Source organism: Hordeum vulgare, chromosome 3H (assembly GCF_904849725.1).
Source record: "Hordeum vulgare subsp. vulgare chromosome 3H, MorexV3_pseudomolecules_assembly, whole genome shotgun sequence".
Classification (NCBI taxonomy): Eukaryota; Viridiplantae; Streptophyta; class Magnoliopsida; order Poales; family Poaceae; genus Hordeum; species Hordeum vulgare.
This window is the reverse complement of record NC_058520.1, coordinates 569,765,742-569,784,333: the sequence shown is the minus strand read 5'-3', so window position 1 is coordinate 569,784,333 and position 18,592 is coordinate 569,765,742. Positions and strand designations below refer to the sequence as shown.

The 18,592-nt window shown below is 47.8% G+C and overlaps 1 protein-coding gene and 1 pseudogene across 1 annotated transcript; both read right to left on the bottom strand.

Annotated features, from left to right (window-relative positions):
- Positions 1-3,411: 3,411 nt before the first annotated feature.
- Positions 3,412-4,184, bottom strand: LOC123440675 (putative lipid-transfer protein DIR1). Its single transcript, XM_045117233.1, has one exon. The coding sequence runs from the start codon at positions 4,083-4,085 to the stop codon at positions 3,756-3,758; it is 330 nt and encodes a 109-aa protein (XP_044973168.1). The 5' UTR covers positions 4,086-4,184; the 3' UTR covers positions 3,412-3,755.
- A 5,536-nt stretch (positions 4,185-9,720) lies between these two features.
- Positions 9,721-18,515, bottom strand: LOC123442061 (annotated as a pseudogene).
- Between the last annotated feature and the right edge of the window lie 77 nt (positions 18,516-18,592).

The following is an 18,592-nucleotide window of genomic DNA, read 5'->3' as shown; positions in this document are numbered from 1 at the left end:
CATGTTAATTTACAATTCTGTCCAGATCTGAACTAACACATTTAATTAGTTGTTAAACAACAAAACAAATAGGTTCACGTGATTCTACGCGTCGAGACAAGCAATTTACACGTAGAGATCATCTCCAACGGAGCTACAGATCAAAAGTTACAAGCACCGCAAGATATGTTGGCATGAATGCAATATGTGTGCAACGACGGCTACGAGCACTTCAAAACATACAAACAGCAAGAGAAAATGAAACTACACGAGATTCTAAGCAAGTTTCATGTAGGACACGATCAAATCGGAGCTACGGTTCAACAACTACGAGCAAAACAAGAAATCACTACAATCTGCCAAAATCAGCCACATAGCATTTTCTACACCCCACAACTACGAGCTACTCAACTCAAATAAACTCAAGCAAGGCATGACACGAAAGAGGGCAAGAAGCACTACCACAAACAACTAACAACAACTAGCATGACAGCAAGGAACACTAGGGAAAGAAGTCACAAAATGGCATCTCACACACTATTTCAGACTTAGTGAAAATTACACCTCATGAAAGTGCAGTTTTCGATCTGAAGCCATATTGTCAGCAGCAAAACCTATAGCTACATGACTCCAAATGATATGAAAACCCACAGCATGCTAGAGAAACACAAGGGCTACAACTAACTCCATTGGACCAACCTCAGAAGAGCTACAGATCAAAAGATACAAGCAAGACAAGACAACAACAAAATATAACATATCTTAGACTTCAAAATATTTCAGCACCTCCAAATCAGCACTATTTCTAGCAACTTGAGAGCAAGCAAACCACACCTAATCATGCATTTCTATTGGAACCAAAAATACCAGGGGCTAGAGTAAACATCAAAGATCAACTCCATAGTTGACAACTTAATCAAACGAAGCACGGAATAAATCCTACGAAATAAACAAGAGGGCAACATGACCAAACATCGCGCGAACTAATTTGTTCAAAAGCTAAAACTAATTGCACAGATTTTTCGACCCCGAAAACATATAAAACATGTGGGGTTGCAACATAAAAATAATGCCACACATAAATGCGAGATAATAACCTATACACGGATAAATAAACTAGCGGCAATCCCTACACGCAAAAATACCAATGACCGCTCTAAAATACATGGAAAATAGGTTCCTAAAACATGGGCATTTTATCTGTGGCATACGAGCAATCCGGGCACGCGCGAAAAATAAATGCGGGCACTATCTGTTGGAACAACACGCTAACCTATGCATTCGACACGTCAAACAACGTCAAACAATTATGCAGGTTTTATAAACGGATTCTACGCGCAAAACTACATGAAAACATATCTAATTCATCGTGATCCGACTAACGGTTTAAAAGATACACGCGATTTAAAATCGGCTATTTTCTGGAATTTAAATAATTCCGAAAACCTAACGAAACTCTACGAGCCAAAACCAACCTAATGGGCTACACATCACAGCGAGAAACACACATCTATACGGCGCCACGGGCGCTGGTTAGGGGGCAGGCTCACCTCGGCTTGGGCCGACCTGGACTGGACTAAAGGGAGGAGGAGGCCTGGGCTGCGGCCCAACTGGCGCAGCGAGGAGATGAGGCGCTCCCGTCGGGCTCCTCCCGAGCGGGATCCGAAGGCGGCGGTGGCGGCGGTTGCCGGCGACGACGTGGCGGGGCTGAGGCGCCGGCAGGGGAGGCCGAGGGACGCGGAACCCACCGGATCTGGCCGCCGGCAGGCCGCGAAGCGGGGAAAACCACACGGCGGGGCAAGGCGACGACAGGCAGCGACGACCCTGGCAGCTCGGGCCATGGCTGGCAGGTACTGACGCGGCGAGCCGTCGGATGCTGCGGTGGCCGGCCCCGGCAGGCTGGTTGGTCGCCGGCGGCGTTGAGGCAGGAGGCGCGGCGCGGGCTGCTGGGCGGGGCTGCGCGCGGGAGGTGCACTGGAGGCGAGACGGCGTGCCATGGGGGCTGGGCAGAGGCTGTCCCGGGTCCAGATGGGTTTCGGCGGGCCTGACCCGGGCTCGGGCGGGCCCGGCGGCTCGAGGAGGGAGAGAGGGAGGTGGAGGCTAGGGTTTGGTGGGTTAGCATGGGAAACGAGGAGAGGGTTAGGGTTAGCTGATTTAGGGTGGTCTATTTATAGGAAATGGGGTTAGGATTATCCGAATCGGGATCCGTCTTCGTCCACGGAATCGTGAACGGACGATCATGGACACGGGAATGGATTGGATGGGCTGTGTAGAGTGGCTAGCCGGGGACGAGAGGGAAAACGGGCGACGCGGCAACGATATTTAAAACACCGACAAACGTCCGACGGTAGACCGAATATGGTGCCGCTACGGTCGACCGTTCGGGTACCAGACGAACTCCGATCGCGACAAAACTTGACAGGCGGCCTAACTACAACTAATAAAGACCGCGCGTCAAATCTCAACCCGATCAGAGAAAGTTTTCAACACACTTTTAAAACAAGGTTTGACGATGCCGCGGGCGCGTGCGAGTGTGGTCGGACTCGGAACGAACAACGACGATAACCGGCAACTAACAACGGATGCAACTTTTGAAAATTGGCGGCAACAGGGTGTCGATGCAATGCTGATGATGCGCATGATGCGATGATGATGCGACAAAAGAAAATAGACACACAACGAAAACGGAATAAAGGGGGGAATCTTCTGGAACGTCGGTCTCGGGCTGTCACATTGAAATGCAAATACTTTTGAAGAGATTGAGCTTGAGAAGGAAATGTTGCAACTCGCATGAGACTCCGAGGACGCGATGTTGGCAGATGAAAACCTCTTGAATGAGCGTTCAAAGAAGTGGATTGCGAAGAAGAAGAAAGAGATCAACCACCATAGGGAGTACGAGGCGACAATGACAACAGCGACAACCCAGAAACATGCAACAAGGATGTAGGCGGATCATGTGAACCGGATGCATGAGCTGCATGTGGAGCAGAACGCAAGGATTGCGTTGGAGCAAGAGACAATGATGGCCTTGGAGCAGGAGGCATGGATGACGTTCGGTGAGTGATACAATTTGTCATGCTCGGACATTTATTTTCATTTTTGCATGTCCGGATTATTGAACTATGATTTGTTTTGTTTTTTTTCGAACTGTTGAATTCAGAAAATTTGTATCGTATGATCGACTTGCATGGATTTAAAATTCCGCATTTGAGGTGTCTTGGATGTGCAACAACCCATATGAGGGTCTATCCCACATATAGCTAGGGAGCCGGATTTGCCAAGTCCGTATGTAAATGCTCTAACATAACACATAAAAAACAAGAGTCTAAATAAAGGCTTGCATGATGCCACACCTATGTTGTTACCGACTATGAAAGTAAGAATATTTTCTGATCTTATACAAAAACGTTATATTATGGGACAGAGGGAGTATATGATAATATTCGATTGTATTATGTTGATTCATAACAACGCACGGGTAGCGTATATATGTGATAACGCAGCCCACACGCACGGCACGGTACGGTAAGGCCGGCGGCGCGCCGGTACAGAAAACAAAATGAAGGAGTAGTAGTTCACAAGAGGATACAATTAGTACGAACGCACGACTAGCCAGCTCGCGCGATCAGCTAGGAGACGCACGAACGTACTACTACGAAAGCTCAAACCAAAATCGAAAACCACAGACTTGAAAGGATCGACCGTCGGCATGCATTTGATCATACGTACGCAACGCGCGCGTCTCAGCAGCAGGATGCATGGATGGACCGGTACGTCTAGCAGGACCTGGGCGCGCCGCGGATGCCGCACTTGGAGGGGATCTGCATGGCGCGGCCGGCGTCCAAGTTGCCGAAGGAGGCGAGCGCGCCCTTGAGGCGGCAGAGGCACGGGAAGTCGGCTCCGCTCAGCGCGCCGCAGCACTGGCTGCTCGGCCGGGCCTCCCTGCTGCCCCTCGCGCAGTAGGACCCGCACGAGCCCTTCATGCGCTCCAGGTCCACGCCGCACGCCGTGTACCCGCCCGCGGCGGCGCCCGACACGGCCGCCATGGCCAGCAGCAGCGCCACGGCCACCGCGCTCGCCATCGTCGCCTTCCTCCTTCCGGCCATCGACCGATCGGGTCGAGCTTGAGCTGTATATGTATATGTATATGTATATGGCTGGCTAGGCACTGTGCGGCAGCTGGCTCTGGTTGAGTTGAGTACGGTGTGTAGGTGTGATCTGATCGACGTGCCGATCGATCGGTTATATAGCCAGCGTGGTCATAGGGCCGCCCGTGAGGCGTCCATGTGCAGCTCCGTCGCCTAGCTCGCGCGCCGCCTTGTTGTGTCCATTGGCGCGCAGTCGCGGTCACGGGCAGGATGGAATATGTATGTCTCGTCGGCGGCGCCACCGGGCGCGCCAAAAGACACGTTGTATTGTTCGCCGGCCACCGAGCGAAGCACATGCATGCACGTACGTAGCTAGAGATGCTGTGCTTTTCTTGTGCGCTCCTGCTTGCATGCATGCACGTGCTCGCGCAGCTGGCTGTAAAAACAATCAATCCAAGCCCAGATGGAGTCCAGAGCCGAGACACTTTCACACTAGACATACTTCACTAGTACTCCATCGGTTTCTAAATATAAGTCTTTTAAGCGATTTCAGTAGATGTCTACATACGAAGGAAAATGATTGAATGTACACTCTGAAGTATGTTCATATACATCCGTATGTAGTCCACTAATGAAATCTTTACAAAGACTTATATTTAGGAACGGAGGGAGTAGTAACTTACAACTTTTTTTCGGAGCACTAAGGGCATGTACAACGGGTGGCCTCAACCTATGCCTCGAAGGTTCATGTAGGATCGGAGCTAAGTTCAGACCAAGGGTCTGTTTGGGACTGCTCTACTTTACAAAAATCAGCTCCGTTCTAGAAAACATAAGCCAAACCGGGTAGCTTCACGATATACAACTTCATAAAAAACTAGAATCTGGGGTCCAACTTTTTGTTTTTTATGAAGCTCTCTAGGAGGTGCTCCATAAAATTGTAGAAGCTGGAGTTGAAGCAAAATTATCCACCACTGCCACCAGTAAGTGGATACCCCTTCGTTTCTTCCCTCTCATCCAATCAAATAGGTCATTTTCACCAAAATTTTCATTCGTGAAGCTGGAGCTGGATAAAAGCCAAACGTTCTCTTTAAAAGAGCTACAACTCCTATATAAAACTGCTTCAAAGTGGATTTGGCGAAGCTATTTTTGATGGAGCGAAGGGATCCCAAACAAGGCCTAAAAGGTGTAGCTTCACAATAGCTAGTGTAGCCTACAGAGGAGTCGACCTCTTCGGGGTGAAAAGCAAGAGAAAGGAAAGAAAAGATAGCTTTGTTGATGCATGCAAGGAGAGAGATTTAAGAACATGTATAATGGTGGCATATGAATACAAATGCTTCATGACAAAAAGTAGCTTGATGCATCTATATTGACTTTTTCTCTTCAATGCAAGATACCACAAGATACCTTATCAAAAAAAATAAAAACTCTAATGCACATGCATCTCTAATTTTTCAGTTTTTTACACCGAACCACACTTTTTCTCTTCAAGCACCCGCCTCCTACAAAGGATCACGCTTCTTTATTCGAACCTACTTTTTCTGACATCCGAAGCACCATGCATGTGAAAGACGATGGGTCTGGTACAACGTGTGGCCTCGGTTGACCAAAATGTTTCTAAAATGATAGCTTCATTATTTTTTGATTATTTTAAAACCTAAGGCAGTAGTAAGATATTGCCCCGTTGTACATGTCTAATAACTTAGACTAATAACATTTATTATAATAAATAAAATATTGCATGACACTATATATAAATGTTACTCGTCACTATAAACATGGTAATTTAAACTAGTAACATTTACTAGTTTACTAGTTAAATACCCGTGTGTTGCTACGGGTGACAACACATGTAAGTGAACCAAAAAATAATTAAGTGATGTGTATAAGTAGATGAGAAAGTGAATAGAGTCCTCGCTTGCACTATGCATTCCCGGGTGGTCAATATAAGGAGCTCCATCTGCCCATTAGTACTTAATTCACACGCAAACTTCACGGAATAGACATATCAACAATTAAATTTTAGCAATTTCATTCACAATAAGTGAACAATTATTTGATATCACAATGTTTTAGTTTCTCCTTCACCTGAAACTCTCAGGAAGAGGTGACAGTCTCCTTTAGCTTGACAACATTAATTTGTAAAGCATGGTATTCAGTAGGGTACTGATCTTTTAATGCTACCCATCAGAATTGCCTAATTTGAATTAATAAGTAGTCAACACTTATATTAAGTTAGAGAAAATCAAACACATATCTCACAATATATCAATCCATAAAATAGGCGAAAATAGTACATGAAGCCATGCAATGCGCGTGTCTAACAATATAAATTTAATAGTTAATCATCCATACACAGAACACGATAAATTCAAAAGTCATACTTAACAAAGTGCAATTAGGCCTAGCACCGTCCCGGCATGGCTCACACCATTCTTTGAGGGCAAGCTAGCTCAGTGATGGATTAATCCCAACAAAACCAAAATATTCATGTTCATCCATATAGCTTACCCTCAACATATTTAGCACAACATCATAGTTGACCTATCATCATTCGTCATATGCTCCACCTTGCTATCAATCTCCTCAACCTCCTCGGCGATCGTTTCTCCACAAGATTGATCATCATTGTCCTCATATGCACATATGACAACATGAAAGAAAGACACGCCTAGAAGTTGTAGGCAGCAGCAAAAAAACTATGAAGCTTGAACTTCCAACATAATTTAAGAGTTATTAGTGCCTAGTGACATTAATTTGGAAAAATCATAACTCTTCAAGGAAAGCCTAAAATATCTGACATAACTTTACATATGAAATAGACTATTTCAATGATGAATGTTGTTATACTGAAATTGTGCATGCTTGAGATTATAACAGAGCTCATAATACAATTCCAGAAGATCCATTGAGCAATAAACACCATAGGAAAGAAGAAAATAAAATACAAACAACCATAATAAGATGATACTTCTTTGTTCCAACAATGTTATCAACAGTTTACGCTATCTTCCCTCCGAATAACCCGTTTTCCCTTTTTCGTACATGCATATTCCACACTTAAGTAAGCTTATCACTTGAATAGTATCAGCGCTGCAAATGAATATGGAACAAACTTGTATAACACATTCCAAAGGTGAAAAGAAAACTGCAACCTAAAGTACGACAAAGCACGCCATAGTATGCACATGGAACTCTAATTGTACAACCTCAAGCCTATCAAATACAACATAAACATAATGTAAGATAAGCAATTGAGTACAACCTACACCACAAGTTGATTAAGTGCTCCTTTGCCTTATACGGGTTAAAAGTCATCATGAGGTCAGAAAAGGACGGAGTTTAATCGCAGTTGCAGCAGTTGATATATATATTGAGACCAAGGAAATAAAAAAAATCATATGAATGGGATACCTGCAAACCATGGTAACTGCTGCACATTTTGTAAGCATACAAACATTCAAGCAAAAAGACGGGATAGGGAATACGTACTCGTCTTGGCGAAGGAGGCCGGCTTGGGGCGGTCGTCCTCCGCCCTCCCTTCGGCGGCGGCGGCGCCCACGTCGTCCGCGGGGTCGCCGTGGCTGATCGGGATGAGGCGGATCTTGGCGAAGACCTCCTCGTCGGCCATGAAGCGCACGGCGAAGACGCGATAGGGAAGGAGCGGGGACGCGCGCGACGGACAGGTCGACGGCGGCCGTGGCCTGCTCGGCGTGGCCTTGTGGGAAGTAGTAGACGGCGGCGCCGACGGGCGGCACGGCGCACATGCTCCGCACGCAGGCCAGTCAGAGGTTCGCGTCGACGGCCGGGGCTTGTCCTCGCCGCCCGTCGGCTTGAGTTCCTCCACTCAAGCTCAACAAGGCTGTACTTGAGAAAATATTCATCATGAAAATGTAAAAAAAGAAAAAATTTAGTAGGTTTAGATGTACTCCATTACAAGGGAATTTCAGGATAAGTAGTTCAGTTTTGGAATCCACACTATGCAATCTATAATCCATCCCAGAATATTGCTTCATACATGAACAAGTCTTTTGAAAATTCGAACGTCTACCAAACCATGATTTATTTCCATGCAGATGCTAGAATCCATGTGTACTGACACCATGCTTACCTTGAGTTCAGGGTTTAACTCCATTGTCTCTCCACTTTTGTTTTCTTGTGTAGAACAGGTTGTAACAGATCTATCAAACTGAGCACATGAATAATCACTGAGCAAATTTACATTCACCAGTGAAGCAGAAAGAACAACATTTAGCTAATATGAGTTGGTGATTGGCATCACCTGCAAGCACAAGATGAATGAATGCAAGATGGGAGGTACCAGTTAGCGTCTCCGCCTACTCCCAAAGCTTGTGCTTCCTCTCTCCTCTTCTCCCATTATCACGGTTCTTCTCATCTAACAAACAACTTGAAGGAGAAAAAAAAGCAGAGAATCAAAATATAAAAAGACGAGTAAACATATCTCACATCAGTGCAAATTAGGGAACCTTGTTAAATCCGGTGATGTTGCAGCTAGTTAGTTGGTCATCTCAACCTACAAAACATGTATTATCTAGAAGGCTCTGGTGGTTCTGCGAGCATAGTCTCAAATCTCAATACGGTAGTTCTAGGTACAAACCTGGAATTGTAGCGGATGCCTATGATGCAATGTAAAGGTGTTAGCTCAAAGCCCAACAATATAGACATGTAAACCAGGTAATAACTTCAAAATATGGAGGAAGATCGTCAAGGGGCATGGTTAACTGGAGTCAGTAGGGTTAACTAAGCTGGGTATGAACTGCCAGTCAGGACATGTAAAGCAGGCTATGAGCTAACAACCGAGTGTGTTGAATATCATCTTGCTATGTAGGGCATGAAGCGACGATCGCAAAGGTCGTCGTTTCTAGCTCGTCTTGAGAATATGCTCACGTACGGGATTGTGCAGCGCCGGGTTGCACACAGGTGATGGAGGGATACACACCGTTGCGGGTCGTGTGGGGCACCACTGCTATTCGAAGCGGTGCGGGAGGGAGGGTGACGTCATGAGCGTGCCGAAAGACATGTTGGCATGCTTGCAGCCCATCTCCGGGACACCATCACGACTACGCCCTGGTTCCACGTCATCTGCCCGAGCGGTGTCGTCATTGGCGGGATGTCCGTGATGCCCACAGTCCATAGACAACCGGTGTTGGGCGAAGATCGGGCTCATGCTTGAGCACACCCTAGGGCATGGCATGGCGGCCGCGGCCGCGGCGGCCATGAGGCGCTCGGTGATTGGCGGCCTATGGGGCTTGGTGCGTGTGGAGGCGCTCATGGATGCCTTGTCCTGGCATGCGCTTGAGGAGATTGGGTTCCCGCCGCCTCCACCGTCTACCTACTCGTCTTGGCAAAGGAGGCCGGCTTGGGGTGGTCGTCCTCCGCCCTCCCTTCGGCGGCGACGGCGCCCACGTCGACCGCGGGGTCGCCGTGGCTGATCGGGATGAGGCGGATCTTGGCGAAGACCTCCTCATCGGCCATGAAGCGCATGGCGGAGACGCGGTAGGGAAGGAGCGCGGGGACACGCGCGACGGACAGGTCGACGGCGGCCGTGGCCTGCTCTGCGTGGCCTTGTGAGAAGTAGTAGACGGCGGCGCCGACGGGCGGCACGGCGCACATGCTCTCCGCGCAGGCCAGCCAGAGCTGCGCGTCGACGGCCGGGGCTTGTCCTCGCTGCCCGCCGGGCACGACAGATCGGTAGCAACCAGCACGAAACATCAGCAGCCGAGTCTCCAGAATCAGCAAAGAAATTGCTTCTCTAACAATCTGCAGAAGAAACGAAGACATTTGACATGTTAGCATCTATATATACGGATAAATCAGAACCTATACAAGAGCCTTTTATTCAGTACTACTACAGAACTAATGATCGAGTCTCAAGAGAAGAGCTCACTGAGGCAAGAGAGGCAGAATTTTTTTGCGAAGAGCAATTTAAGAGAAACACTATCCCGGCAGTTTTTACTTTCTACGAGCGCATCTAAGATGTCGAATGATTAGTTTGTCCGTTTGACTGCCGAGAACATACAAACTTCCTACATAAACTGCAGTTTCCTGTTTATTTTCATGGCTAGGATAAAGCAACATAATAAGGTGGCGGTTTCACATGATAGGCTCGAAATCTCAAACCAATAGGGAAATGGGAGGAACGACTAGTTCGTTTTGCGAAAACATCCAACCCCAGTGCAGGAAATATGGTTATGTTTGGTCATAACTCAGAAGCGAGCCGGTTTGTAATTTTTATCCAAAAAACTGAGCTTGGCCAATTATGAAATCAGTGCCTCGCCCTACGATAAAGAAATATTCAATTCAGGTATCCTGTAACCTAGGCAAACAACTGTATAAGAACAATGTACCTGCCCCGATGGGTCATTGTATCACAATTCAGAAGCACACAGCTTCATTAGCGTTTGTCGTCATCATCAGAAGTTTTGTCATTTTCATAACTGGAACTTGCTGTAATTATGTACACCTGCATCGTTTACATAGAATGAGTCACATAAAGTGCACTTAGTAGTAAGAGTAAACGACCCCCCCCCATGATCAGGCCTTAAAAGAATCCCTTCCATTAGATTAAACGAAGGCATCTGGTACTGACGGTGAGCAATTGCATCATTCCCTGCAAACTGTGTGCAAAATTGGCTACCAAAACAGGCCTAACTTGTTATCTTTGAACATGTAAACACAACTCACTGGTTTCAATCATGGATATGGCACGTAACCTGCTTTATAATCTAAATCTAAGACATATATAAAAAAACATGGAAGTTTGTCATACTACACAATGACTTTGTGTCTAGTTTGATTATTATGCAGCCATAACAGGTTTTTCCCATGTAGGAGTAGCATACGACCACATTTGGAACAAGCTATATTTATGTTGAAATTTGGAGGTGGGCCTTAGGCCCACTAGAGAATTTCAGAAAAATCTAAAGGGCCCATGTAGGTGGTGGCATGGCAAGGTGGTGGGAGTTTAGTCCCACCCCGCTAGTGGAGGAGAGTTTGGACCCCTTTATAAGGGTCTCTCTTCCACATGCTATTGGAGAGTGAGAAGAGAAGGTGCCCTCGCGCACTCCTCCTCCGCCGCCCGCCTCGCCACGCCACGCCTCGTCACGACGCGCCGCGGGTTGCGGGAATGAGCCGAGCCGAGCTCATACCTACGCGCTTATTTTTGCCGGTCAGGAACGGAGAATACGTAACGGACAAGGAAACGATCCGAGACGTCGGATCGTGATCGTTACCGACTCGGACTCTTCCACCCAGCCGTCTTTATAAGCACGCGATCGCCTACCCTAGCCGTCACGAAATCAGATCACATCTGCCTCACGCGTTCGTTCCTTGAACTGCTGCTGCCGCCGGCGACTCCGTCCCGTTTACCGCGTACACGGTCGACGGGAGAGCAGGCCTCCGAAACCTCGCCTCTCCGGTTCCTGTACGGGAGAGGGGCGATTAGGTTTTTGGGGAGCGATCACGCGACTGCTCGCCTCCGTCCGTCTGCTTCGTCTACGTCCGCGTCGCCCTCGTCATCGCCATGTCTTCACCAAGCGAAGCTGATCGTCTCCGCGAGGAAGCCGAAAAGAAGACGGCAGAGGATACTGCCTCTGCCGCCGCCGCCGCTGCTGCTGCTACGGCCAACTGGCCGATTGGAGGGTATGACTCGTTTATCCTCTTGTTCGTATTTATTCTAGCAGTACTACTTGTTTGCATAGATGTATCCACTATATGCGTAGTATGTGCTAGGTTAGCTCAACATCAGTATGTCATTAGTCTAGTCAATGCCATGCTAGTTATTATTTTGTGGATTAATCTACTCGGAAAATTGCCTATTTACTCAACAATCCAAAAACCTAATGTCTGTAGGAATTTTTCGAGTAATGGTTTTGCTGCTGCACTGAAACCGGATAAGTTTACCGGTACTTTTTTCAAGCGTTGGCAAACGAGAACCACCTTATGGCTCACGGCTATGAACGTGTTCTGGGTAGCCGGTGTCACTCCTACGGAAACTATCACTCCTGAACAGGAGAAGATGTTTAAGGAGGCCACCGTCCTATTCCTTGGAGCAGTCATTAGCGTGATCGGAGATAAGCTGGTTGATGCATATTTACATATGCATGTTGCCAAGGACTTGTGGGAGGCGCTCGAATCTAAATTCGGGGCCACCGATGCTGGGAGTGAGATGTATGTTATGGAGCAGTTCCACGATTACAAGATGGTTGACAACCGTTCTGTATTGGAACAAGCTCATGAGATAATATGCATAGCTAAGGAACTTGAGGTTCTTAAGTGCAATTTGCCGGGCAAGTTTGTCGCGGGCTGTATAATTGCTAAGCTCCCTAATTCCTGGAGGAACTTTGCTACTACTCTGAAACATCAGAGGCGTGAGTTCTCAGTAGAGGACATCATCGGCCATCTGAGTGTTGAGCAGAACTCGAGAGCAAAGGACTCCAATGGAAAAGCGGTGGAAAGCTCTTCTGCTGCCAATATGGTACATCAGAGGAACTTCAATTCTCACAAGCCCAAGGGAAAGAACTCTGTCCAACAGAATACCGACTTCAAGAAGAAGGGGAAGAAGCCCTTCAAGAAGAATAAGAAGGGAGATGGCTGCTATACTTGTGGTTCAGAGGAACATTGGGCGAACAAATGCCCAAACAAGTACAAGAAGCCGGCGCAGGACTCCAAGTCTGCAAACATGATTGTGGGCAACAATGAAAGTGGTGCATCTGGGTACGGTAATTTACTTACTGTATTTACAGTTTGTCAGTCCACCGATTGGTGGGTGGACACAGGTGCAAATATTCATGTGTGTGCTGACTTGTCATTGTTCTCTTCTTATCAGGCCACCGGTCGCGGGTCCGTATTGATGGGGAATGGCGCGAGTGCTTCTGTTCTTGGTGTTGGCACGGTCGATCTGAAGTTTACTTCGGGAAGGATCGTGCAGCTGAAGAACGTGCAGCATGTCCCCGCCATCAAGAAGAATCTCGTTAGTGGCTCCCTTCTGTGTAGAGAAGGGTTTAAGTTGGTGTTCGAGTCTAATAAAGTAGTAGTTACGAAATATGGACTTTTCGTTGGAAAAGGTTATGAATGCGGAGGTCTGTTCCGCCTTTCTCTAGCAGATTTTTGTAATAAAGTCGTGAACAATATTCATTCGAGTGTTAATGAATCTGAAGTTTGGCATTCACGTCTTTGTCACATAAGTTTCGGTGTTATGTCGCGGCTAGCAAAACTGAATTTAATCCCAACTTTCACTTTAGCCAAAGGTTCTAAGTGCCACTCGTGTGTGCAAGCAAAGCAACCTCGCAAGCCTCACAAGGCTGCAGAGGAGAGACACTTGGCACCATTAGAACTCATACATTCTGATCTTTGTGAGATGAATGGTGTGTTGACTAAAGGTGGAAAGAAATACTTCATGACATTGATAGATGATTCCACTAGATTTTGCTATGTGTATCTGTTAAATACTAAAGATGAGGCTCTACACTACTTTAAAATCTATAAGGCAGAAGTTGAGAATCAACTTGAAAAGAAAATTAAACGAGTCCGGTCTGATCGTGGTGGAGAGTACTTCTCAAACGAATTTGATTCATTTTGTGCGGAACACGGCATTATTCATGAGAGGACGCCTCCCTATTCACCCCAGTCAAACGGGGTTGCCGAGCGGAAAAACCGTACTCTAACTGATTTGGTTAACGCCATGTTAGATACATCGGGTTTATCCAAGGCATGGTGGGGGGAGGCTATATTGACCGCGTGTCATGTCCTGAATAAAGTTCCTACAAAAGATAATGAGGTCACTCCCTACGAGGAGTGGTCGAAGAGAAGGACGACACTCTCGTACTTACGTACTTGGGGCTGCTTGGCGAAAGTCAATGTACCGATCCCCAAGAAGCGCAAGCTTGGACCAAAGACTGTGGATTGCGTTAATTTGGGATACGCTAAGAACAGCGTAGGCTATAGATTTCTAGTAGTGAAATCTGAGGTACCTGACGTGAAGGTCGGTACAATAATGGAGTCGAGGGATGCTACATTCTTTGAGGATATATTTCCCATGAGAGATATGCAAAGCACTTCTAGACAGGAATCTGAGATAACTCCTGAGCCTGCCATTCCTATGGAATATTATGAACAAACACATGATGAAAATCCTGAGGAGGATGACGAGGAAGCCCGTGGTAGGGGCAAGAGACAAAGGACTGCAAAGACCTTTGGTGATGATTTCTTCGTATACCTCGTGGATGATAATCCCACTTCTATTTCAGAAGCGTATGCTTCTCCAGATGCTGATTACTGGAAAGCTGCTGTCCGTAGCGAGATGGACTCCATCATGGCTAACGGGACATGGGAAATCACTGATCGTCCCTATGGTTGCAAACCATTGGGATGCAAGTGGGTGTTCAAAAAGAAGCTTAGGCCCGACGGTACAATTGAAAAGTACAAGGCTAGGCTTGTGGCCAAGGGCTATGCCCAGAAAGAAGAGGAAGATTTCTTCGATACTTATTCACCTGTGGCTAGACTGACCACCATTAGAGTACTACTCTCATTGGCGGCCTCTCATGGTCTTCTCGTTCATCAAATGGACGTTAAGACGGCTTTCCTGAATGGAGAGCTAAATGAGGAAATCTATATGCAACAGCCAGATGGCTTTGTGATAGAAGGTCAGGAAGGAAAGGTGTGTAAGTTGCTGAAATCTTTATATGGTCTGAGACAAGCACCTAAGCAATGGCATGAGAAGTTTAATACAACTCTGACATCTGTTGGCTTCGTTGTTAATGAAGCTGACAAATGTGTATACTATCGCCATGGTGGGGGCGAAGGAGTTATATTGTGCTTGTATGTTGATGACATACTGATATTTGGAACCAACCTCAAAGTAATTGAGGAGGTTAAGTCCTTTCTGTCTCAAAACTTTGAGATGAAGGACCTTGGGGTGGCTGATGTTATCTTGAACATCAAGCTATTGAGAGATGATGAGGGTGGGATTACACTTCTGCAATCCCACTATGTTGACAAGATTTTGAGTCGCTTTGGATATTCAGACTGCAAGATTTGTCAAACACCATATGATCCTAGTGTGCTTATTCGAAAGTTTAAAGGCACAGCTATAGATCAATTGAGATTCTCTCAAATTATCGGTTCACTTATGTACCTAGCTAGCGCAACGAGGCCTGACATCGCGTTTGCTGTGAGCAAACTTAGCCGGTTTGTTGCAAACCCGGGCGAAGTTCATTGGCGTGCTGTTGAAAGAATTATGCGCTACTTGAAAGGTACTGTCAACCACGGGCTTCACTATACGGGATTCCCATCGGTACTTGAAGGGTATAGTGACGCGAATTGGATCTCTGATGCTGATGAGATGAAGGCCACTACTGGGTATATGTTTACTCTTGGGGGTGGTGCTGTTTCCTGGAAGTCTTGCAAGCAAACGATCTTAACAAGATCGACAATGGAAGCAGAATTAACAGCATTAGACACATCTGGTGTCGAAGCAGAATTTCTTCGAGATCTTTTGATGGACTTACCTGTGGTTGAGAAGCCAGTTCCGGCTATCCTTATGAACTGCGATAATCAGACGGTTATTGTTAAAGTGAAGAGTTCAAAGGACAATATGAAGTCCAACAAACATATAAGAATGAGATTGAAGTCTGTCAGACGTTTGAGAAACTCCGGAGTGATAGCGTTGGATTATATCCAAACGGCTAAGAATCTGGCAGATCCCTTTGCTAAAGGGCTATCACGTGTTGTGATAGATAGTGCATCGAGGGAGATGGGTATGAGACCCACATGAGTTGCCATGGTAGTAACCTAACCTATATGATCGGAGATCCCGTGAAGTAGGACCTGGGAAAACAAGCCAGTGGTGAACTGAGGAGAGTAACTTTACTAACCCACTCCGTTGGAGATGCAATACTCTCGGATACTGTATGGTAGGATGACTACTGTCTTAATGTGTTCTAAAGCTTATATGTAAGCAAGATGCTGTCCTACAGAGCGATCTTTGGAGGAACACACCTATATGAGCTTGACTGCTGGTCACAGTCTATGAGATTTGGGTGATCTCTAGTAAACTCATGAATAGGCCAGGAGTGTGACTAATATGCTCCACCCGAGGGGTCACCTTCGGCAGCCTAGTACTAGTAAGACTTGTGGTGAAGCTCCTTTACGCCAAACTGACAATTCAAGGCATAGTCTATTGTTCAGTTGTGAAGGGGTGTAGCTACTTGTTCTAGGTGAAGCTCAACCTTAACAGGTCTTCACTGAAATGCTGGTATATTAAAACAGTGATTGGAACGAGGGAACACGATGTGCCCTTGAGATCTGGTGGGGGATTGTTGAAATTTGGAGGTGGGCCTTAGGCCCACTAGAGAATTTCAGAAAAATCTAAAGGGCCCATGTAGGTGGTGGCATGGCAAGGTGGTGGGAGTTTAGTCCCACCCCGCTAGTGGAGGAGAGTTTGGACCCCTTTATAAGGGTCTCTCTTCCACATGCTATTGGAGAGTGAGAAGAGAAGGTGCCCTCGCGCACTCCTCCTCCGCCGCCCGCCTCGCCACGCCACGCCTCGTCACGACGCGCCGCGGGTTGCGGGAATGAGCCGAGCCGAGCTCATACCTACGCGCTTATTTTTGCCGGTCAGGAACGGAGAATACGTAACGGACAAGGAAACGATCCGAGACGTCGGATCGTGATCGTTACCGACTCGGACTCTTCCACCCAGCCGTCTTTATAAGCACGCGATCGCCTACCCTAGCCGTCACGAAATCAGATCACATCTGCCTCACGCGTTCGTTCCTTGAACTGCTGCTGCCGCCGGCGACTCCGTCCCGTTTACCGCGTACACGGTCGACGGGAGAGCAGGCCTCCGAAACCTCGCCTCTCCGGTTCCTGTACGGGAGAGGGGCGATTAGGTTTTTGGGGAGCGATCACGCGACTGCTCGCCTCCGTCCGTCTGCTTCGTCTACGTCCGCGTCGCCCTCGTCATCGCCATGTCTTCACCAAGCGAAGCTGATCGTCTCCGCGAGGAAGCCGAAAAGAAGACGGCAGAGGATACTGCCTCTGCCGCCGCCGCCGCTGCTGCTGCTACGGCCAACTGGCCGATTGGAGGGTATGACTCGTTTATCCTCTTGTTCGTATTTATTCTAGCAGTACTACTTGTTTGCATAGATGTATCCACTATATGCGTAGTATGTGCTAGGTTAGCTCAACATCAGTATGTCATTAGTCTAGTCAATGCCATGCTAGTTATTATTTTGTGGATTAATCTACTCGGAAAATTGCCTATTTACTCAACAATTTATGCAATCGTACTGAACGTGGAGTTGCTGATAGTAAAAGCAGAGCGATTTTATCCATGGACCGGTGACCATGATGCTAAATCTCACCTTGAACCTTGTCATGTCTGTGAGTTGGAAAACCAAGCAATCGCCATCGTCGAGGCCATGGTGGACGGCGAACCCTCTCCACTCCTTCCTGAGGAAGTGGTGTCTGGCATTGTACACCATGTGGAACTCGTCATCCGCCTCATCCACCACGACGACCGCCTCGTCGTGCGCCGGGAGATACTTGATGAAGTCCTTGGGGATTGCCTGTCACAACACAACACAATGCATATACATAACCCAGCAAATCAATCAACATCCAATCCGATCCAAGAAGCACATCCAGTGCAACAAGTTCTCTTGCTAAAAAAATTTACCATTGTGAATGACTTGATGGCGCAGTCGTGGGTGATGGGCTTGACGAGGGCCGGCCAGCGGATGTCGTGAATCCGGCGCCGCCTTTTGTTTGGCAGCGGCATGTGCCTCGTACCCTCCACGGTAGTCGCGACGCTTTTTGCCCGCTAGGTAGTCGGGCTGCTCCGGGAGGGTGGCGACGCGGCCGGACCGCCGGAGCTCGCCGGGGCCCGGGGCCTTGGGCTTCTGCGGCACCAGACATTATAAGTAGGGGAGAAAAGGGGATGGAAGACCGTAGGCAAGGAAGAAGAAGGGAGAGGATCTGACGAACCGACCTGGGCTTGGGCTTGGGCTTGGGCCTGGCGGCGGCCTTGCGGACGGCGGCGGAGAGGTGGTACAGGTGGAGCTCCTCGACCTTCCGCCGGTTCTCCTCGATCTGCCTCCGGCGCTGCTCCTCGTACGAGTTCGATTCCGACATTTTCCCCGATTCTGCGTCCTCCCCTCCGGCGCTGCTCTGCTTGGGGAGCAGTCGGTTGGCCCGTTTAGCACGCCCATCCCGCCGCCAAGAATTCTCCCAAGAAACACCCAGAATCACGGGGCGCGGGAGGGGGGAGACGTACCGGAACCCGAGGCAGCGCGTGCTGCTCCGGCCGCGTCTCCTCCTCGTCGAGATCCATGGACAGCAGCAGCTCGAGCCCTCCCTCGTCCTCCTTCCTTTTCCGGCGCCTGGAGAGCAGAGGAGGAGAGGGTTTATTTGGGGGTACTCTGCTTCCATTGGGGTGGGACACTGCGGCGCCGGGGCGTGATGCGGCTGCGCGAGAGTGTTGGAAATATGCCCTAGAGGTAATAATA